The sequence below is a fragment of the Microcaecilia unicolor genome, chromosome 7 (genome assembly GCF_901765095.1).
Source record: "Microcaecilia unicolor chromosome 7, aMicUni1.1, whole genome shotgun sequence".
NCBI lineage: Eukaryota > Metazoa > Chordata > Amphibia > Gymnophiona > Siphonopidae > Microcaecilia > Microcaecilia unicolor.
In genome coordinates, this window is record NC_044037.1 from 268,622,918 (window position 1) to 268,645,224 (window position 22,307).

At 40.6% G+C, this 22,307-nt stretch overlaps 1 protein-coding gene across 5 annotated transcripts in view; it reads right to left on the reverse strand.

Moving 5' to 3' along the window:
- Positions 1 to 22,307, reverse strand: part of CCNT2 (cyclin T2) — a 96,889-nt gene that overhangs the window by 45,548 nt on the left and 29,034 nt on the right. For 4 of the 5 annotated variants that reach the window (XM_030210905.1, XM_030210907.1, XM_030210909.1 and 1 more), the window contains 3 exons: positions 20,968 to 21,096; positions 19,782 to 19,842; positions 15,699 to 15,761 (listed from right to left, as the gene is read on the reverse strand). In XM_030210905.1, the coding sequence (XP_030066765.1) occupies positions 15,699 to 15,761; positions 19,782 to 19,842; positions 20,968 to 21,096 (253 nt within the window). Of the gene's footprint in view, positions 1 to 13,620; positions 13,725 to 15,698; positions 15,762 to 19,781; positions 19,843 to 20,967; positions 21,097 to 22,307 lie in introns of those variants that run through there. The other variant, XM_030210910.1, reaches the window with a different exon arrangement.

Consider the following 22,307-nt stretch of genomic DNA (forward strand, 5'->3'; position numbering starts at 1 on the left):
ACATCACATCTTCTCTCCTCTTCAAAACGAACTGTTCTTCTGATCCCATTCCTACCCACCTTCTTAACACCATCTCGCCTACTCTCACCCCTTTTATCTGTCATATCCTCAATCTTTCTTTCCACTGCGACCGTTCCTGATGCCTTCAAAGATGCTGTGGTCACACCGCTCCTGAAAAAGCCTTCACTTGACTCTACCTGTCCTTCCAACTTTCGACCCATCTCCCTCCTCCCCTTCCTTTCCAAGTTACTGGAACGTGCCGTTCACCGCTGCTGTCTTGACGTTCTCTCATCTCAAGCTGTTCTTGACCCACTCCAATCTGGCTTTCGCCCTCTTCATTCAACTGAAACTGCACTTACAAAGTTTCCAACGACCTTCTCCTGGCCAAATCCAAAGGACTCTATTCTATCCTCATCTTTCTCGATCTATCCGCTGCTTTTGACACTATTGATCACAGCCTACTCCTTGATAAGCTGTCTTCATTTGGATTCCAGGGATCTGTTCTTTCCTGGTTCTCCTCCTACCTCTCACTTCGCACCTTTAGTGTACACTCTGGTGGATCCTCTTCCACTTCTATCCGTCTACCAATCGGTGTACCTCAGGGTTCTGTTCTCGGTCCTCTCCTGTTCTCCATCTACGCTTCTTCTCTTGGCTCTCTGATATCATCCCATGGCTTTCAATACCATCTCTATGCTGATGACTCCCAAATCTCTCTCTCCACCCCCAAAATCTCAACCAGCATCCAGACCAAAGTTTCAGCCTGCCTATCTGATATCGCTGCCTGGATGTCTCAACGTCATCTGAAACTTAACATGGCGAAAACCAAGCTTCTCATCTTTCTCCCTAAACCTACCTCTCCTCTCCCCCACTTTCTCTATTTCTGTGGATGGCACTCTCATTCTCCCTGTCTCATCTGCTCGTAACCTTGGGGTAATCTTTGACTCCTCTCTCTCCTTCTCTGCTCACATTCAGCAGATCGCCAAAACCTGTCGTTTCTTTCTCTATAACATCAGCAAAATCCATCCCTTCATCTCTGAGCACTCTACAAGAACCCTTATCCACACTCTTATCACCTCTCGTCTTGATTATTGTAACCTGCTTCTTACCAGCCTCCCTCTTAGCCATCTCTCTCTTCTTCTATCAGTCCAAAACTCTGCTGCGAGACTCATTTTCCACCAAAGTCGCTATACTCACATTAGCTCTCTTCTTAAGTCACTTCACTGGCTCCCTATCCGTTTCCGCATTCAATTCAAACTTCTCTTATTGACCTATAAGTGCATTCACTCTGCCGCTCCTCAGTACCTCTCACTCTTGTCTCTCCCTACGCCCCCCCTCGGGTACTCTGTTCTGTTGATAAATCTCTTATCTGTCCCCTTCTCCTCTATTGCTAATTCCAGACTCCGTTCCTTTTATCTTGCTGCACCTCACACATGGAATAAACTTCCCGAGCCTGTACGTCTAGCCCACCTCTTTACCACTGCGTTTGACTCCTAACCACTGCTCACTTGCCTTGTCCTTTTATCCTCACCTCTATCCCTTACCCTTAATTGTTCTGTCTGCCTGCCTGTCTTATCTAGATTGTAAGCTCTCTGAGCAGGGACTGTTTTTCTGTATGGTGTACAGCGCTGCATATGCCTTGTAGCGCTATAGAAATGATTAGTAGTAGAATATGAATATTTGGTACAGCCCTAGCTAAAAAGCACTGGTATCTGTACAGATCCCTGTGGTACTGTGGTATTCACCTTCCTCTACTGAGACAATTGATCACTTAACTCCTCTGTTTTCTTTTAACCAGTTCGCAATCTACAACAGAACGCTGCCTACTAGACCATGGATTTTTTATGTTCTCAGGAGTCCCTCAAGAAGGACTTTGATAAGTTTTCTGAAAATCTAGTATATCAACTGGCACATCTTAATCCACGTTTATTCACATTTTCCAAAACATGTAGCAGATTGGTGAGGCACGATTTCCCTGTGCTAAATTTATTTTATATTCTCCCCACTATATATTCAGTAATGTAGCTCTTTATTATAGTTTCTACTATTTTGCCTGGCACCGATGATAGGCTCACTGGTCTGTTTCCCATATCATGATTGGAATCTTCTTTAAAAATTGGTGTTACATGGGCCACCCTCCAATCTACAAGTACCATAAGACTATTTTAATAACAGGTTACAGATTACTAATTATTACCTGAATGGGTTATTACTCTATTTACCATTAACATTCTCTTTGCTTCATGTACAACTTCTCATTCATAATAGATTTTCAAAATGTTAAACATTCTTTGCTATCCCAGTATGTTTATGATATTGTATTGTAAAATTGGATTCTTATAACAAATTACTTTCTTATGTATCCAATACTGATTATTGTAAGCCACACTGAACTCAAACGTTTGGGATAATGTGGGATATAAATAATAATAATAATAGCTGATCTGCAATTTTATTTTGAGTTTTTAGTACTCTGCGGTGTATACCATCTGGTCCAGGTGATTTGCTGCTCTTTAGATGTTCATTTGGCCTATTATACCTTCCAAGTTCAACAAGATTTGTTTCAGTTCCTCCAACCTGTAACCTTTAAATACCATTTCTTCAATAAATATCAACGAAAAGAATTAATTTAGTCTCTCCACTAAGGCCTTGTGCTCCCTGAATGCACCTTTTACTCTGTGATCAAATAGTCCAACTGACTCCCTCACAGGCTTCAGACTTCCTGTTTCTAATGTAGCTGAGAAAGTTTTTACTATGTTTTTTTGCCTCCATGACAGGTGCCCTTGACCTGGATTGGCCACTGTCGGTGACAGGATGCTGGGCTAGATGGACCTTTGGTCTTTCCCAGTATGGCACTACTTATGTACTTATGTACTTATGGTATATGTTAGGGCTCTGTCTTGGGACCTCCTCTCTTCTCTCATTATACCTGTTCCTGTGGTACTCTAGTCTCTTCCCATGGCTTTCAGTACCATCTTTATGCTGATGACATGCAGATTTGCCTCTCAACTGCAGAAATGTCTCTAGAAATCCAGGCCCAAATCCCAATCTCCTTGTCTGACACACTGCCTGGGTGTATTTATTTCTATTCTTCCTCTAAGCAAGGCAGAGTACAATAATAATAATAATAATAATAATAATAATAAAATCATTTCATAACAATGCAATTACACAAACAACACAAATCACATCCATTCCAAAAGTTTATCAGATACAATTATACCGACCACCCAACTTTCCAGCCTTACCAAATATTATAACTGAATACCATTATCACATTAGATGGCGACTGAAAATGGGGTTTTTGGTTTAGGCTGAAATTTGCCACTCGGTTTCAGCTGAAACTGCAGCTATAACACACTACCAGCAGAAAGTGGATCTCCCTGCCCTCCACCACCAACAGGCCCTCCCTGAGCCTACCTTAAAGCCCTGGTGGTCTAGTTGCTTCATCACGGCAAGAGTGATTCCCAGTCAATCCTGCCCACGCTGGCTCCACAGTCAACTTCCATGGCAGCCATTTTGAGATTGGAACCAGCATGGGCAGGAGTGACTGGGAATCGCTCCTGCGCAAGGCAGTTCTAATCTCAAACTGGCTACTGCGGGGAGTCATGGTAGCCATTTTTGACTGCAGAGTTGGCGGGGGCAGGAGAGGCTGGCAATTGCTCCTGCCCTGACAAGGCCACTATACCACCAGGGTTTCTGAGGTGGGTCTGGGAGCGCAGTGCTTGTGGTTGGCAGGGCAGAGAATAATCATGCTTGTGGTCGGAGGGGGTGGGTGGGGGGGAGGTGGTTTCAGCCAAAAACACACTGGCATTTTTGCCCCAAAACCGAAATTCAGCAAGCCACTACATCACATACCAAACGCGAGCACAAATACTTGCCCTTCGAATCATTTTCTAAATTTGCTGACTTCACCCTTCATTCTAACCTTCAAAAGAACAGCATGTCATTCTTTAGGCTCCATTAATAAAAAGGAACACCTCTTGCCCTCTTTCACTAAGATCTGATATACAATGACAAGCTATCCCACTGCTATGTGAAAATATAACATGGCTAAGACAGTTTCTTATCTATCCCTCTAAACCCACTTCTCTCCTTTTCTATTTCTGTGGATAACACTGTAATCCTCCTGGGTCCAATCAGCTTGTAACCTTGGGGTCACATTTTGATTCTTTTCTCTGCATCTATCCAATGAACTTCTGAAACCTCTTCTTTCTTTCTCTACATCACCACGAAACCGTTTCATTCCTTCCTTAATACACTAGTAAATACAATCATCATTTCTTACTTAAACTGATGTAACCTTTCCCACAGGTGTCTCACTGAACCCTCTCTCTCCCCTTCAATCTGTTCAAACTTCTGCTGCATGACTTAACTTCCACGAGTCTTGCTACACTAATATAAACCCTCTTCAAGCTGCCTTATTAGGCTCCCTGCCTATTTCCACTTACAGTTCAAACTTCTTTAAGTGTGTGGCAGTGGCCAAAAAAGTAAACAGGATGCTAGAAATTATTAGGAAAGGGATGCAAAATAAAACCAAGAATATTATAATGCCTCTGTATCGCTCGTGGTGTGTTCAATTCTGGTCACTGTATCTCAAAAAAGATATAGTGGAATTAGAAAAGGTTCTATTCTATACTACTCTGCATCTTCTATACTGCTTTAACAAAACTTCAAAGCGGTTTACAACAAGAATAATATCACAATTGGTTAGGATGTACACATCATGGGAATGGGACTTGATATTCCGCCTTTCTGTGGCTTTTTTGCAACTACATTCAAAGCGGTTTACATAGCATATACAGGTACTTATTTGCACGTGGAGCAATGGAGGATTAAGCGACTTGCCCAGAGTCACAAGAAGCTGCAGTGGGAATTGAACCCAGTTCCCCAGGATCAAAATCCACTGCATTAACCATTAGGCTACTCCTCTACTACAACACTCACAATAAAATAGTTTACAAAGAACATAAGATTTTTACGAAAAAAAATTATGGTCAGGTGTTAACCTTAGAGCTGCTGGTAGACTATTCCAAACTCTTGAACCATGAAATACAAAAGAGCATTTCCAGATAGACTTTAATTTCATCTTCTTCACAGACAGAATATCAAGACTCAATTTTTTTGAACTCCTTAGGTAATTCCTTGATCCTGGGTATGATATTAAATATCCCACCATAATACAGTTCAAACCATAAATACACTTGTGAAATTTGGCATGCTATCTTAAATTGAATAAATGTTCCCAATCTTAACCAATGTAAATTATTCAATAATGGACTAGCTTTGATGAATTTTCCTAAGCCAAAAATCAGATGAGCTGCAGTGTTTTGGAGAAGTTGATGACGACACATCTTTTGTTTGTTAATACAACAATATAAAGAATTACAGTAAGTAATGGTAGTAGTGTGGATTATGTAATTATTCAAAATACTATATGACAAAGATGTTTGAATCGATCGACGTTTCCTCAAATGAAAAAAAAATTTTCTAACTAAAGCATGAAACTAAAATTACTCCAAGTACTCTCGACCTTAGAACAAATCCTTAGAGAAATACCTGAAGATAGGTTTATTACTTCTAATGAAACTTTCTGATAATCTCCAAAGCACACAGTTTTGGTCTTTTGTGTATTAAGCTTAAGATAATTTGTAAATGCCCAGTCTTCCACTAGCTTTATATAATGTTTCAATAATAGAAAAAAATACTTTCAAAGGTTTCCTGAACTGGTCATAAAACAAATATGTCATCAGCACAGGATAACGAAAAAATACTTAAAAGAATGTAAATAACCTCCTAGATGACTCATATAAACATTGAAAAGCTGAGGAGATGTGGGGAACCCTGAGGGACCCCACAATCCAGATGCCAGCTAGTATATTCCTTCCCCATTTTGTAAGTGATGTTTGATCTCAGTTGTAAGTGCTATATGCATAGTTTCAGTACTATGCATAAAGTGATATCTATGCTGAGACCAATATGTAGATTCTTTTAAATAGAAAGTTTTAAATAGAGAGTTTTGCTAACCATGAAATTCTGGCAACCAGTCTAAAATTCTTCACCTGATTAAGATCACCATCTAAATTTTTAGGTACAGAGATCAGAATAATCGATGCTATTTCACTAGGATAAATTTCTTTTGTTAAAACATTATTAACAAAAGCAGTGAGCCAAAGAAGAATTGTTGGAGGAATTGATAAATAAAAAGGACTCCCTTTCTTGGTAACCTTATTAATAATTCTTCCGTTACAGGAGTAAATAAATTTCCAGCTTCTAGCCGCAGGTATTCCGTCCATAACATTAATCTGATGACTAATCAGTTCTTGAGCAACATCTTTATTGTTTGTAACAAACATCTGCCAAATATTATTTACCTTTGATTGAAAAAAATGTAGCTAATTGATCTGTAGAAAGTTGAGATAATTAAGAAATATTCCTAGTCCTATCAATATTAGTCAATTCAGAATATATTCTAAAAAGTGATTTAGTAGAAGTCTCATTCACTTATCTATATAAATAATTCTCACCTCCAACGTTCTGAAGCTTACTCTGTGGCAGGGAAACACTGAAGCCCTGTACTGTTGGTAGGCTAGGCTGTCAGCACCACTCATTCTCACTCATAGACCCTCCCTCAGCCACACCCCATCCAGACATAATTCACAACCCCAACGGTCTAATGAAGCCTCCAATATTTCAACGTTCTAAATTTGTAGATTGAGTAGATCCCATGAGTGTCTGCCTCGCCCTCAAGTCAAACGTGATGACGTTAGGGCGGAGCACACTCAACGAATCAAGGAAGCCCATTGGTTAATCTGTTTCCACTCCCCAACGCAGCTGTCATTCCCATACACTCAAAACCAAACAAAATCGCCGCTGCACCCTGTCCCCCCGCCCACAGTCCCCCCTTCACCCACCCTCCCGCAGCCGCTCCCTCACCGTTCCGCCGCAACCCCTCTCCTCTCCGACTCTGGCCATGCAGCAGGACGATTACTACACACGAGTGGAAGTGACCCAATCAACTACACTGTAAGCAAGGAAGCCCATTGGTTAATCTCTGTTTCCACTCCCCAACACAGCTGTCATTCTCATACACTCAAAATCAAGCACACCTAGGAGCTGCTGATCCACTTTGTCGTTTTTTTTTCTTCTTACATCTGAAACACCTCTAAAGCTGTTTCTACTGGATAAACTGCGCCTTAACAGGTAAAAGACAAAAGGTTTTTGTTTTCTTACTGCACACCTTTTTAATTTATTTGAAAGCTACCCATCTGAACATATGAATATCATGAAATCTAAATTAAATATCACTAAAACAGCTTTAAAAATTATTCTACCTGGTAGAAACAGCAATTTTAAACTCTGTATTTTCACATCATTTGTCAACAATACAAAGTTTATCCAGGGTGCCCATGGCTGCGTCAGCCCCGCCGCTGCCTGTCAATGTGTGTCACTGAAACAGTATGAGGGACCTCCAGCTGCCTGTGGGTCACGACAGGATTTTGCTGCTGGACGCCAGAAGCAGTGTCTCCTTAGGTTGACAGCAAATAGCAAAACCCCCACCCCCACCAAGCACCTCGGAGGGAGGGAGGAAGGTAGGGAACAGGACCGTGGAACTGGGAGGGAGGGGGAGCGACCCTTGAACTGGGAGGGGGACTATGGAACTGGAAGGGAGGGAGGGAAGGTGACCCTGAAACTGGGAGGGTGGGGACCCTGGAACTCTGAGGGAGGGTGGGGGGGACCCTGAAACTGGAAGGGACCCTGGAACTCGGAGGGAGGGGGGGATGACCCTGGAACTCGGAGGGGGGGGAAGACCCTGGAACTCGGAGGGAGGGAGGGGGGATGACCCTGGAACTGGAACGGAGCGGGGGGGGGGGGGGGGGCCCTGGCACACACTCTGATTCTCTCACGGACACACTCGCACCCAGTCTCACTCTCTCTCTGTCACACACACACACTCGCACATTCACTCTCTCTCACACAGTCAATCTCACACACACTCTCTCAAACATACACACTCCGAGGAAAACCTTGCTAGCGCCCGTTTCATTTCTGTCAGAAACGGGCCTTTTTCACTAGTCTTATCATAACATTGAAGTTTAGCTTCCTGAATATTTTTTATAAATTCGAAAATTCTCTCTCCAACGGCCGTTTACTAAGCTGCGCTAACATCATTAGCGCACTCTAAAAACGCTAGCACACCTTAGTAAACAGGGCCCCAAGTTTGGTATCTACTATTTTCTCAGTTTTTTTCCAGTCTTTCATACATTCTGCAAGTTCTTTTTAGTCTCTGTAATGTCTTTGTATACCAAAGAGTTTCCACTTTCCTATGATTCAGCTTCTCATGCAAAGCAGCCAATTTATCTAAAATCCCTACCACAGTTTCATCCCACGATAAGAGCATTCCATGTATATCTAAAACATTAAAGTCTAAAATTTCTAAAAGTCCATTCCAGAAAATATCTGCTTTTGGGTACTTCCGGAATAAAATCATCCTGTCAATATTCCCATTTCTCTCTAAAAATTTTAGATTTTCAGGATTTCTAACATAAAAAGTAGATAAATAATGATCTGTCCAAATCACGGGTTCTCAAGTTATATTATCAACTAAGGACTCAATACCATTATTATTATTATTAGACTATGCAATTAAATCTAGCATCTGTCCTTTAATATGAGTCATACTGATAGAGCATAATTATAAATTTAATGATGATAGAAATTCCTTAAAAGATTATACCAATAAATCAAAACAGTACGGACCGCGCCGACTCCGTGAACGGATGAGACAGAGTGGCAGGAGAAGCGGACGGAGCCTGAGCCAACCAGCGGTGAGATCCGGTGCCACCCCAGAGAAGGGAGAGGCAAGCTAATGGAAACAACTCAAAGAACAAATCTCACCCAGAACTAACCCCCTCCCATTCGAACACAGCTTATTAGAGGCCAAACTAAACTGATCCAAAATGAATATCATCAAATTATTCCTAGCTACTACTCCGTCTGCTATAAGATACATGAAATTTGACTGGGATTGACACCATATTCTTTAGCAATAGATGCTTGACTTTGTTTTCTAATTTTTTAAGAACTTCTATTCGTTCAGCCAGTGAAGTCTTACAGTTGCGTGACGACGACGACTCCAGTGTACACTCTTAACAACATTCTTTTGCTTATTCTGCCTGTGGCAGTTAAAAGGGCGGTAAATTTGAAATCTCGTTGGTTGTCATGTGCCAATAGGCTTCCATATTCCATGCATGCGCTGATGTGGAGTCTTTCCTGCAGAGGAGCGGTCTTAAACCATGCACATAAGCGGATCTTGCACTTATCAGTGGTGCGCTAAACCGAAGTTTGTCCCCACAGAAATTGATGGCGCCAAAAATGGGACCGAAATACGGCATGCAGTTAAATAGAGCATGCGCTTATCTGACATGCACTTAAATGGAGTGCGCACTGTGTGTGTATATATATATATATATATATATATATGGCTGCCAGACTGGAAGTGGGACTTCTCTACAACCTCCCTGTAGGCCTCTTATATGTATGTATCTGTCTCCCTCAGCTCCTCCAGTCTGCTACTTTAGCCGGACGAGAACAGATTTGTTCTCTGAGATCTAGGAGCTCTTTGCATCGAGCACACAGATATAACCTCTCACCAACAGAAGATTTCATACATGTAACAATCTGCAATACACACTGGATAGCACCCCTCTTGCTGCTGGACTGCTGTCTACATCTTAGTATTATAGAGTTGTTTAATTAAAACTTCTTAAAGCACCACCTTAGGGTAATGGCTGACAGGAATACTATCCTGCTGTAGGATTGAAGGTAAATGTGGGTACTATGTAGTACATATAGCCTGTAGGCTGGTAGGGAGGTGGAATTGACAATAAAATAGTTGTTTGTAAAATTGGATATAATTAAAGGTGACAAAATAAGGGGAGTAAATATCGGGGAAGCTAGTGGTACTGGGTCAAGGAGGCCAGATGAGCAATAGCAGTTCACTTGGTCCAGCTGATACTTACGTAGAGTATTAGCAACCTCAACAATAATTGCAGCCATAGTATCGGCAATTTATAGCCCTCATTCACTATGAACATGGAAGAAAGTTCACTTATGGGGCACAAGACTGAGGGTATGTCAAGGGTGCCCAATATCTTTGCATTGGCCCTGGGTAGAAGTAAAAATGATACATGCTAGCTAACTGGCCAACGGACTGAATTTGACAGCAGCATTCCCAGGTTTATTAGAATCACATGCATCAAAAAGCTGGGTGAACTTTCTATGGGTTTTAAAACATGCCAGGTAGGTGACTATGGCTCTCTCATATCACAGGTGTGCAAGGCATGTTCACCACTGTGGACATGTCTTTTGGGTAAAAATGCTGGAAGGAGAATTGACTGGTTAGGCAGGACCTTAAAAAGTTAATCAGTCATTGAAGCATGTAGCTCATTAACACCAAGTGTAGAAGTGACCACCATCAAAACAGGAAACATCAAGACATACAATTCAGCTCACATGAGTCTAGTGACTCAAAGAGCTTATATCAGTTTGTTTAGAACCACAACGAGGTCCTAAGACACCAATGAAAGGCTTCAATTTAAGTCAGCTTCAAATAAAATGGAAGAGCAAGGATTATACAGACATGGATTTACTTTCACAATGGTGAGGTGTCAACTGCACTAAGGTGAACTCCGAGTTGATTATGAGATGCAACTCGGACAGATGTAGTAGGTATTCAAGCAGTTGTGTGGTCCAATTAAAGCAAACTAGGGCCTTTATCATATCAGATGGCAAATCTCTATTAGCCAGAAGGATGTGAGATACATTCACAGCCAGATCCAGTGAATTCAATCCTCTCAACATCCAGTCAGAGAGCAATGGATCTGATTTTGCATGAGTAGAGTTGGGAAAGACCGAAGCTTAATTTGTTTCCTGATGGACAAATCCCAACAGGAGCATGAATCAGATTTATCTTGGTCAGCAATGAAGCTATGACTACCATAGCTCCCAGGTCTTTCCAAGATTTAGCTACTAAATGATTTAGAGACTATATATGCAAGACGCTTTGAGGCTGGATGTGTTCCTATCTTTCAGCAGATCACAGGGACCCTTGGCTCAAAGGAGAAGCAAACAGACTGGTCAAAGGTGTCGCCCACTTGCAAAATACTGTTCTCTAACCAACGACCATTTATATGCTTATAAGACAAGACTTATGCTATCCTTTCCTGCCAGGTATGTGGCTGGGAGTGTTACCCTGAATGAGGGCCCAATTCTATATCATGACAATTTCCCAACAAAAGAGATATCATCTAATTTCTTCCTACTTGTTCAAGCAGAACATAGGTATTCAACTGTCAATCTAAACTAGAATACTTTTGTTGGCCAATTTATCTCTGAAAGCCTGTAAATTCCATATTACCCTTAAGTTTATCAAGACGAAGCTTTTCCTATGATGACTAGGCTCTGAATGCAGAACTCCTCTATATAAGCTTTCTGTCCTTGTCTGGGCGCATCTATGGCCAGAACAATTTGATTTTGAATGATTTGAAAGGCTACACCTGGCGGTATTAATTCAATCAGCCACCTGAAAGGTTACTTGCATAGCATTTCACAAGCTTTGAGTGGCTCAAATCCACTGAGCGCAAAAGTCCACTGGGCTTGTCTCACATTGACCTGTGCTAAGGGAGTGACACATACTTTTGAAGGCACTGCCAATAGCCTCACTAAATCCCATGATGTCTGATGACTTATTTCTTCCACTAAGGGCACTAGAGACTGTACTCCTCTCCTGGCAAAGGAGGTTTTTACCTGCATTGTGTTTCACATAGCTCTTCTGAATTCCAACCAAGTTGATGGGATTATCTGGGGTAATTGACTGCAAACCCTAGTGTCTTAGCACTCAAATGGCTGAGTTCATTAATTCTGTCAAACCTTCTTCAGATGTGCTCTTGACTAGCCAGTTGTCCAGATAGGGAAACACATGCATCCCCAGTTTGAAAAGATGCATCATTAACATGGCAAGAAACTATGTGAACAATATGGAGAGCACACTAGGCTGAAAGGTAATATAGGATATTGGAGATAAAATATTTCTGTTATGAGTTGAAGATACTTCCTATGATTATGATGCATCTCTGTGCGAGTATAAGCCTCCAGTAGATCCAGGGAGTATAGCCAGTCTCCATTTTAGATTAGAGGGATTAAAGTACCCAAGAAACCCATCTTGACCTTTTTTTTGTTTGTTTACAAGAAATTTGATCAAGGCCTTTAAATCCTGATTTTCTTTGAGATCATGAAATATCTGGTCTAAAATCATCACTCTCAGTGGAATAGGTTCTACTGTACTGGTCTCCCAATGGGAAGAGAGTTCCTTTAAGTATTTATCCGGATGCTGAGAGTCTGATCATGATCTTCTTGGTGACTAATCGGGTAAGGTTTCTTTTAGGTCTAATTATATCCATTCAATATTATGCTGAGAATCAAAGTCCATGTTATACTGACTAACAGCTTAGGTAAAATCTTAGCCTTTCACCAACTGAGATGTTCTCCAGAATGGACACTGGAATGCTGTGAAATCTGACTGATCTAGTCAAAAGCCCTGTCACAGGTTTTGGCGGGAAGCTGGCTGAGGTATTGTGGCTCTTTGCTTTCTTGAGTAAGAACAAAATACCTCTGGTGGTTGATCGAAACAAGAAGGTACAGCACATCACCCATTCAGAGGATAGAAGTGTTTTCTCAGCACCCCTGCCAGGTACTTCCTCCTTGATCAGGGGTGGGTAACCTCAGTCCAAGGGCCACAATCCAATCAGGTTTTCATGATGTCCCCAATGAATATACATGGTATCTATTTGCATACAACAGAGGAAGTGCATGCAAATAGATTCCATGTATATTTATCGGGGAAATCCTGAAAAACCAATTGGATTGTGGCCCTTGAGGACTGAGGTTTCCCACCCCTGTCCTAGAAAATGTGGAGGCCAGTTCAGTGGTGGCTGCAGAAAGGGTCTGAAGAGTAGTGCAGTGGTCTTTGAACTGATCCACCTCTTCCCTGAAATCATTTAAACAAAAAACTATGAGTCAGACTAAGGCCCATTAAGCCCAGTATTCTGTCTCCAACAGGGCTAGTCAGGGTTCCCCCTTGCACAGCATATTGACTAACTTTTCCTAGACGTCCAAACCTACAGCCATGGGAATCCATGGGTGCCAACACGCATAGAAGAAGCTCTCAATGACATCTCAAAAACATCAAAAGTTGATCTCCTTACTGCTGTTCACTAGTGACCTAAGGCCGTTGCATTTGCCCCAAGGGAGAAACTGACATATTACCTCATGAAGAACTAGTAAGATATTTGCAGGAATTGAGCATAGCATTTCAGAACATCTTCCTCATGAGAAGGTCCAGAGTATGACTGTCACTCCCAGGGTTCATCAAGTAAAGGATGGGGGAGGGGGGGTCTCATCCACTTGAGAGTAGATTCAACCACAACTTACTGCTTTTCAAATAGAGGAGCCTTCTGGTCTCTGTACATGGACTCTGCCTTCCTTTTACAGGCTGTAAAGAAAGGGGAGTCTCCCACATCCTCATCTGTGGGGATTTTGTGAACAGACATTGTTGCAACTTACTTGAGAGTTGGGTGTTGAGAAATAGGAGGGTGTCCACCATTTCTGCCCTGGGCTCTACTTCTCCAATGTAAATGGAATTGTTTCAACTATTTCCTTGACATAATCTGTAAAGAAGAGGTACTTTGGTGGACAGGGGTATAAATAGGAGACCAGTCAATTTCTCCTATTCAGGAAAAGCTTCTAATTTTTGAGCTGAACCCCCAGAATTTTTTTTTTAAATACGAGATGTCTCAGCTTGTGCCAAGTTAGCAGACAAGGGTTCTGTGAAAGTTCCTCTTGTCTTGTCTTCTGGGGTCTAAACTGATATAGATATGTGCTCTGGTGAAGCTTCCTCCCCAATGCACTCGAGATTGGCAGTGGAATGACCAGCACCAATGCGGAGGCCATTCAATATCCTGGAATCAATGCCATATATACTGAAAAGTATTAGTGACCGTATATCAGACCCTTAGAGACTGCCACTGTGCACCAGATGTGGATGAAAAAGAATGAACCTCTTTTTTTTTTTTTTGGGGGGGGGGGGGGGGATTATAGACTGATGTCTCTTTAGCTTTTGCTTGATTATCTTGATCACTGTCACTGTTGAAGCAGTGGAATCTTGATGTTAATGATGGGATGGGAGATCAATGCCTCCTCGATGCTAATGCATCACTAGCATTTTGTGCAACTCCTGAGCCCCTCAAAATTGATGCCTCCAATGCACTTGAACTGGACGTAGACAAACAAAAGAAACTTTCTTTTTACTCTTTATAGCCATGAAGACCTCACAACTAGAAATCTCATGTTTGGTTCTGAGGTACTGCAGGCACCAATTGTGTGTATTGTGACTAATAAAGTCCCACTGCAGTTTGCACTTCTGGAAACTGCTGGGGCTCATCATTTTCAAAAATACCAATAATGAAAATCTCCCCACAATACCATTTGATGTGCCAATTAAAATGCACCCCCCCCCCCCAGGTTACAAGTGAGCAAATCCAAGTAAACCGATGGGTTTTGAAAAACAAATGTGCTTACTTTTGAAACACAATGACCTACTGAGATTAAAAATACAAATCTAAAGGGCTCCATGGCAAAAACTGAAGTAGCCCTATACAATGATGCCAGCACAAGATGTCCTGCACATGCATGGGTCAGATTACTAAAAAGTTCTTCAAACAGGGAGCTTTGATAAACTTACTACTCTGGGTTCTGCCAAATGAAGCCACCCATTAATGAGGATCTCATATACTACTTGTCCTCACTGAAAAAGATTTTTCTTCCAAGTATTGAGCAGCTGCATAAAGAAACCATCCAAAGGGCACTGTGGACAAGAACTCATGCATGGGAGAAAAAGGCTTTTGCTTTTAGAACCTTCCGTCTGTTCTGTGTTGATGCATGTTCCATGATTCAGTGCTCACTTATTTGACTGGGTGATTCTCCTTATCTTCAGACCCATGACTATATATGGTCATTCAAGTTAAAAACCCTTTCAAATTTGGTATATGAAACCAACAGCAAATTCTGTACATCACTGGCATGACTATGAGATTTCTGACATATTTAAGGGTCAGCACTAAGAATATGTCTTCCTAGCTATTGAGCCCAAATTCTCAAAACCTTTTATTCACAGATGAAAAGTATATAGCTTTTTTTTAGATAATCCCACACTCCTCTACTTTAGATAATCCCCAAAGAGAAAACTACCCTAAAAAATTAGCTACAAAGTGTGGCAAACGTGCTCATGTTCTTTGCAACTATGTGGACTATTTGAAAATTGTCCACTAAGCCAAAAGTGGTAATATATTTATAAAAATTAGGTGTAAGTCAAAAATCTTTAGGAGCCAGAAAAAAAAAACTTCTCTCCTTTTTTCTTAGACTTACATTTTTACTCTTCATTGCTGTTTTCATTTTGTTTGGCAATTTTTTCCATTATTTTACACCATCATTAGTTTTTAAAATATTTTTGCATCTCCAAACTTTAGACAGCCAATTCACCTGGCTCCTAGGATTTTTCAGGCAAGCTTTAAGTTCTTTCTCACTGAATAGGCATCCTAAGTATGAAGGAAATACAACAGACTGGAAAAAAAATAATCACTGACCTCTCACTAACTGGGTACATTTCACCACATCTGTATGAGGATGTTCAATGGTGATCTCAAAACCTAAAAAAACATTTGAAAAAAAAAAAAAAAGCACTGTATCAAATACCATTTCATCAATTTTTAATAGTGAATCTGCAAGAAAGATGACCCTGCGGTGGACTGCTGAAGGTTTAACTGTTAGTTCCAAAACCAGTCCAAGGGAATCCCCACCAGTCAGGTTTTCAGGATATCAACAATAAATATTGAGATAGATTACATGCCCCCACGGCATGTGCATTTCTCTCATGTATATTCATTGCGGATATCCCCCCAAAAAACTAATTAGCTAGGGATCCCCTTGGAGAGGTCCAGAAACCACTGATTTTTAAGTCGGCATCTCCCAATCCTCTCCTCGGGGTACATCTAAGCCCACTGGGTTTTCGAGATTACCATAATGAATATGTATATTATTTGGCATACATTGGAAACCCCCTGTATACAAATCTCTCTCATGACTATTCAATGTGACAATATTGAAAACCTGATTGACTAAGTGTACCTTCAGGAAGGTGTTGAGAAAACACCAAGCAATTATGCATTAAGACAGATGAATATTGTAATTTTAAAAAGTTCTTAACATCCTCCTCAGTTTTTAACTGTAGTAGGCTCCTATTCTGACAGGGTCCCTTCATCGGAAACTACCCTTAGAGGGTTCAGCAAATCATCTGAAGCAAAGCTAAGTAACTTTTATATATATTAAAAAATATTTAAATCGTTTGTAAGAATAAAGTGTAAAAATTGACCGATCACTATTTCAGTGAATCACAGGGTGAGGTTCCTGTGTGAAAGGAGTCACTATTGAGGTTTGAATTGGGATACCCCGAGATGAAACGTCTTAAGGTGTTGGGTTGTTGAAAGCTCTTGATGTTCTAAAATTAACAAATGAATAGCCTCTCCTATATTCAAAACGTATCTCATATATATTAACTCTGAATAGCCTAAAAGCTGGACTGGCTAGGTAGCTACCAAGGACTAGGCTAAGAACCATTGTGTTTGAGAAATACAAGCACAGGGTCTCCTGATGTTACTTCTAAACTAGTCAAACATTGTGCGCTGCATATATTTTTCAAATGAAATTTAGTATAATTGATTCAATAATTGTCAAAATTTTCATGCCTAATTGTTCATAGCTTGCTTGTATCTGGGGTTCTTAACCTTTTTTGGTTCCCACACCCATTTAACTGATCAATGAAACTCTCATACTCCCTTCCTAAACCACGTCCATTAGGAACTGACAGCTACATAGATCACTGTTAGCCACTAACAGCACTAACTGCTAACGTGTGTGACCATCTCTGTGAAAAGGTGACCAGAGTGGAGGAGGATTAGTTTAATGGTTAGCGCAGCAGCCTGAGAACCAGGAGAATTGGGTTCAATTCCCAATGCAGCTCTCTCTGAATCTGGGCAAGTCACTTAATCTTCCATTGACCCAGGTAAAAAATAGGTACCTGTATATAATAAGTAAACTGCTTTGATTGTAACCACAGAAAGACGGTATATTAAATCCCACTCCATCCCCTTTCCTAAAGTCACCAGAAGCAAACAAAAAGAGGTTCTGATAAATTCTGTTTGAGCAAACAAGTTGTAATACAACGAGCCAAACACCATCCTTTTGTGTGAAAAAATGAAGTTAGAGGTTAAAGTGTTACTTTTTCACAGTGATTATGGACCCATGACATGAAATATCAGCCACTCTCAACATTCTGGATCCGCTACTTTAGTCATGTTTTTCCCAGACATGGTCACATATTGCTAAAATTACAGTACTGCACAGTTATACCAAAGTCATCACTGCTAAAGCTACAATGCCACATAAATTGTACCTAATGTTGAGTAATGCACTAAGTATTCAGCCTCAGGAATTTACCCAGCTATTAAATTACCTGAGCAAATTCCTTTGAAAACTGTCCTAATAACTGCCTCCACAGTGTCTAAAAAGTTTCAATAAATTGCTTCAGATTTCAAGACCTCTCTCTCTTCATCTGATTTATTTCCACACCTCCACCACTGGTTAAGAACCCCTGGTTTATACACTTGAGCAAAAAATAATTCAAATGGAACCATTTCATTTAAGTCACTTTTATTTAGGACTTGATTCCCATCCACTGTGCACACAGAAAAAATCAGAGCCCAAACTTATACATTAGGTGAATGTCATCATCTGTATCATATTTTGAAAAAGGTAGCCAAAGAGTGTCATCTCATCTCAGAAATGCAGTACACATACTCCTTTATTCTGGGGTTTAGGCTGGCTGCTCCTCCGTCATTACATTATCAGGCTTACTGCAAAGTGCAAGAATCTCTTTTTTTTTCTAACATGAATCCCTGCTGACTTTAGCAACATCGGAAACAGCACAAAGGTAGCCCAAGAGACTTGCCCAGATTTCAATCACAACTCTGCTTTATTTAAATATTCTCTGAAACACTTAAGTCCTTGCTCAACAAAAACAATGCTGTTTACTACAGGCATAACACATAACCATCAAATCATGAGTGACCAGCTTGTCAAGTAACAGATGCCAATAATCCATAACACAGTGTCAAAGTGCTTCACAGAAATAAAGCAACTTATAAAGGAAGGGTTTTTTTTCCTCTCCTGTATAGGAAAGATGGGGGTAATGTCAGAGATTATCAAGGAAGATAGAGAGAGAGACACACACACACAGAGGTTAGGAAAGCAGTTTAGAATCTATGAATCGATTCAAACATGAAAATATATAAATTCAGAAAAGCTTAGCATTTACGCATGCAGTGCTCCAAATACAAGTGTGTGTTTCACACACTGTTTTAATGAGTGCAAATGAACTTCATGTGTAATAATTCACAAGTTAATGTGCATTGAGGGGCATGTTTACTAAATCCTGCTAGGCATCAAAGTATTAGCATGCAGCAGCCATTAGCACACAAACTTGTACCAATGGCTACTGCAAGCCAAAACCAGTCAGTGTGGTAACTTGCCACTTAGCATAGATAAGGGCAGCATTCAAGCAGGCAATGGGTGGCGTTAAGTGCAGTCATGCTATTAGCAGCCCCCCAGCCACCCCACCGACAGCCTCCAACACAAGGCCCCCTCCCCACAATCAGATCCCCCTACCCAACACCATGCCCTCTAACCATTTCCCCACTATCTAACATCCTCCCATGACTCAGAACAGGGCTTCCCTTGTATAGCAGGCCAGGGTGGGAGCTGTGCTGGGTTCAAAATGGCATCTATGAACCCTACATGTAGTCTCACAAAATTATTGCTAGGGGTCATTCTGCCATATTCTATTTACAGTATTTGGATTCACCCAAGGGAGTGAACAGCAAGAATAAACTGGGCATACGCAATTACAGCAGTAAAAAAACATTCAAACAGAAGTACATACTAACATAATATTTTACTTCCAATATCAATACAACACACATTAAAATGTCTTAATAGACAGCTCAGTGGTGTCACATCATGTGACTTTATTTGGAGAAGGCATGGTTAGAGATATTTCTTGGGAGGATCTTAACCATCTTGGAGGTGCAGAGAGGGAGATCCTGTTCAAGTACTCCATCTGGCCTATTTGCATTAAGGGCCTTTTAGATCATAGACACAGTTTTAAATATAGCCCTAAAATGTACTGGTAGTCAGTGGAGTTTGAACTTAAGATGGCCCCCAACACTATTACCACAGAACTACTGCTAGGGGTCACAGGCGCCATTTTGAACTTAGTGTAGTTCCAGCATTGAGTGGACCCACTCCTAGAACCCTTTTGCTGGGGGAGGGGGAGACAAGACATGCTGCAAGATGTTTTAATATTCCTTTGGGCAGTGCTGGGATCTGGATTCCAGGCTCTGGCACGGGGCATGGGTACACCCGCGCTACCAAGGAATAGAATGTCGGCCTGTGCGCCAAGAACAAAGCAACTTTTCCCTCCCCTCCTTCATTTGGCCTCTTATAGTAATACAACCTGGCTCCCTAACCCAAATACAAGTTCTTTTCATAATTTGCCTTGATAACGAATGTGCATTCATACTCAGCTACCTAAGTTCAGAAAATTACTCACTTACCTAAAGTTTGTAGCATTATAGTTTCAAGTATAACTAGTTCTTGTGCCTGCTGAAGATATGCCTGGAAAATAAAAATATTTTTGATCGTTTCACAGTTTTGCTTTCCAGAACCAAAATCATGGATTTTTCTTCATCAGCTTAATGCAATGTGATTACCTCTTCTTCCCTCTCCTTAAAAAATGTAGCTCATTTGTTACACTACAGATTTTGGTGCTTAAAGAGAGGATATCTACCCAAAAATGTAACTGTTTAGAAAAAGATATAAAGAGAATGGGGTAGGTGAACAAAATTGGTCAATTATGGTATTTTATGATGCCTGTGTTTAATTGTTTATAATTTTGATGCTATATTTGATACATTAAGAGGGAAGATGGGTAAATCTGGACCTACAGTAACTTCACACATATCGTGAGCCATTCTGAATCAGCAATTGTTGAAAAAAATGTAAAATACAAATGGCATACTATATTATATCAAATAAAGCACACATTTAAGCAAACTTTAAATAAAATACAATATCACACTGCCTTTGCTAATGAACTCTCTAAGTTAAACTAAAAGTTACCTAGATTTTAAATTTAAAACAGTTTACAATATGCGGTAAGCTACAGTTTTACAATATAAGCTACATGTACTAATATCAGTCAGATTAGTAAAGCAGTTATTTAATACACAGCTTGAACATAAAATGCAAAAAGAAATGGACTTTACAGAAGCCCAATTTATGCCTAAAGTTTCCCCCTTATGTTAATCCTGAATATGCTACAAACTAAATAGGGAAATAACTCTTAAAAACAAACATTCTACTCAGTTTCACAAGCTTTAGGCCCTGTTTACTAAGGTGCGCTAGCGTTTTTAGCGTGTGCTAACTATGTAGACACCCATAGGAATATTATGAGCATCTACATGGTTAGAGTGTGCTAAAAACGCTAGCACGCCTCTAGCGAAGCCTAGTAAATGGGGCCCTTTGTAAGAGCATCTACTGACAAGATAGATCCATGATGGAACACTGACATGTGACTTTACTTTTATCTTAATGGTGGCATTAAAATTAAGTTGGAGTGCATAGACTGAAGACAAATGTAAGAATGCCACAGTCAACATGGATGAAAATTTGTACAACTGCTTCCATGCTATAAATTTCAAATATAACAGCAAATCTCCACAAAAACCTCACTTAACATACATCGCTCTTTGTATCTAGCTGTGGCTCTTGAGGATAAAGACAGGCATGAGTCACTTTGATGACATGTTCAAGTTTTCGTGGTTGTTCTTCCACTTTAGCAGCCAAGAACAATGCAGTTGGAGAAATTATCTGTAGGAAAAAAGGACATTATTTAGCAGGGAAATATATATCTTTTGAGATAAAACAAATAGTATGGACTACACTTATAAGAATTTCCGAAACAAAACCACATTACAAAATTTGTGTGTGGATGGGGATTTTTGCTACAAAAATAAACAGATTCAAAAAATTTTCCTACTGTAAGATTGATCCACTGCATTGTAGAACATTCAAGATTAATCTAGAGATTAGAAAAGTAGACTACCATTTAACATAAAACTGAACCTGTTGAAGGCCCTCAAACTGCTAAAGGGGAGGACTCGCAAAACAAATTCTATTTCACATAACATAGGTAAATCTAAGAGAGATTTCTATTCTTTACTGATATTGCATTAGCTTGATTTTAACCATTACCCTTCAAAGAAAGCTATTCTCACACATTACATTTTAAAAAGGTTACAAAAATTTCCTTCTTTGACCACAGTAACTGCTGGTTAGAAAGTAAGATCTGGGTCACACATAACGGAGCATTTATGCATCGGTGTTGTCAGGAATACCACTCTGTGCTCAAAGCTATTATAGTTAAATACGATTCATACCAAAACACATTGAAACACGTTTTGCTTTAATCCTAAGGCAAACCATCTGGAACATCAGAGCTTGCCCTATCTGTCTCCAAATATCTGATATGAAAGATGAGATGAACAACCTCAAGAAGGAATTGGCTACAATTAAGAATCCAGGATTACTCAATTCCCAATTTATCACCACCATTGCCACAGAGAATGAAGCAACAGAGGAATAGATGGGTCACATTATGCTCAGAAGCATTCAACCTCCCAGTCTTTGCCCCTGCATAATTCCTTTGCTGCACCAGATCAGTATGTTGCTGAGAAAAGAAGTGCTGAGGTGGAACCAGAGGCAAGGAAAGTAGCACAATCCAAAAAACATCCCCCAAACAATGACAGATTGGTGCAAAGCAGAAAATTCTAATTGACTAGTAAAAAAGGCCTGTTTCTGTCTGGAATGAAACAGGCGCTAGCAAGGTTATCCCCCCCCCCCCCCTGCTCTCTCCCTCTGTCCCCTCCAAGTCCCACGGCCCCCTTTCCTCCCCTCCGATTTCCATGCCGTCCTCTCCCCTCTCCCACTCCCCTGCAACTCACCACTTTGTGCATAAGTTTCCAGGTGTTCTGTATGGGCCTGATTGTGCTTTGTTTTTTAACAGGTGATGCATTCCCCTC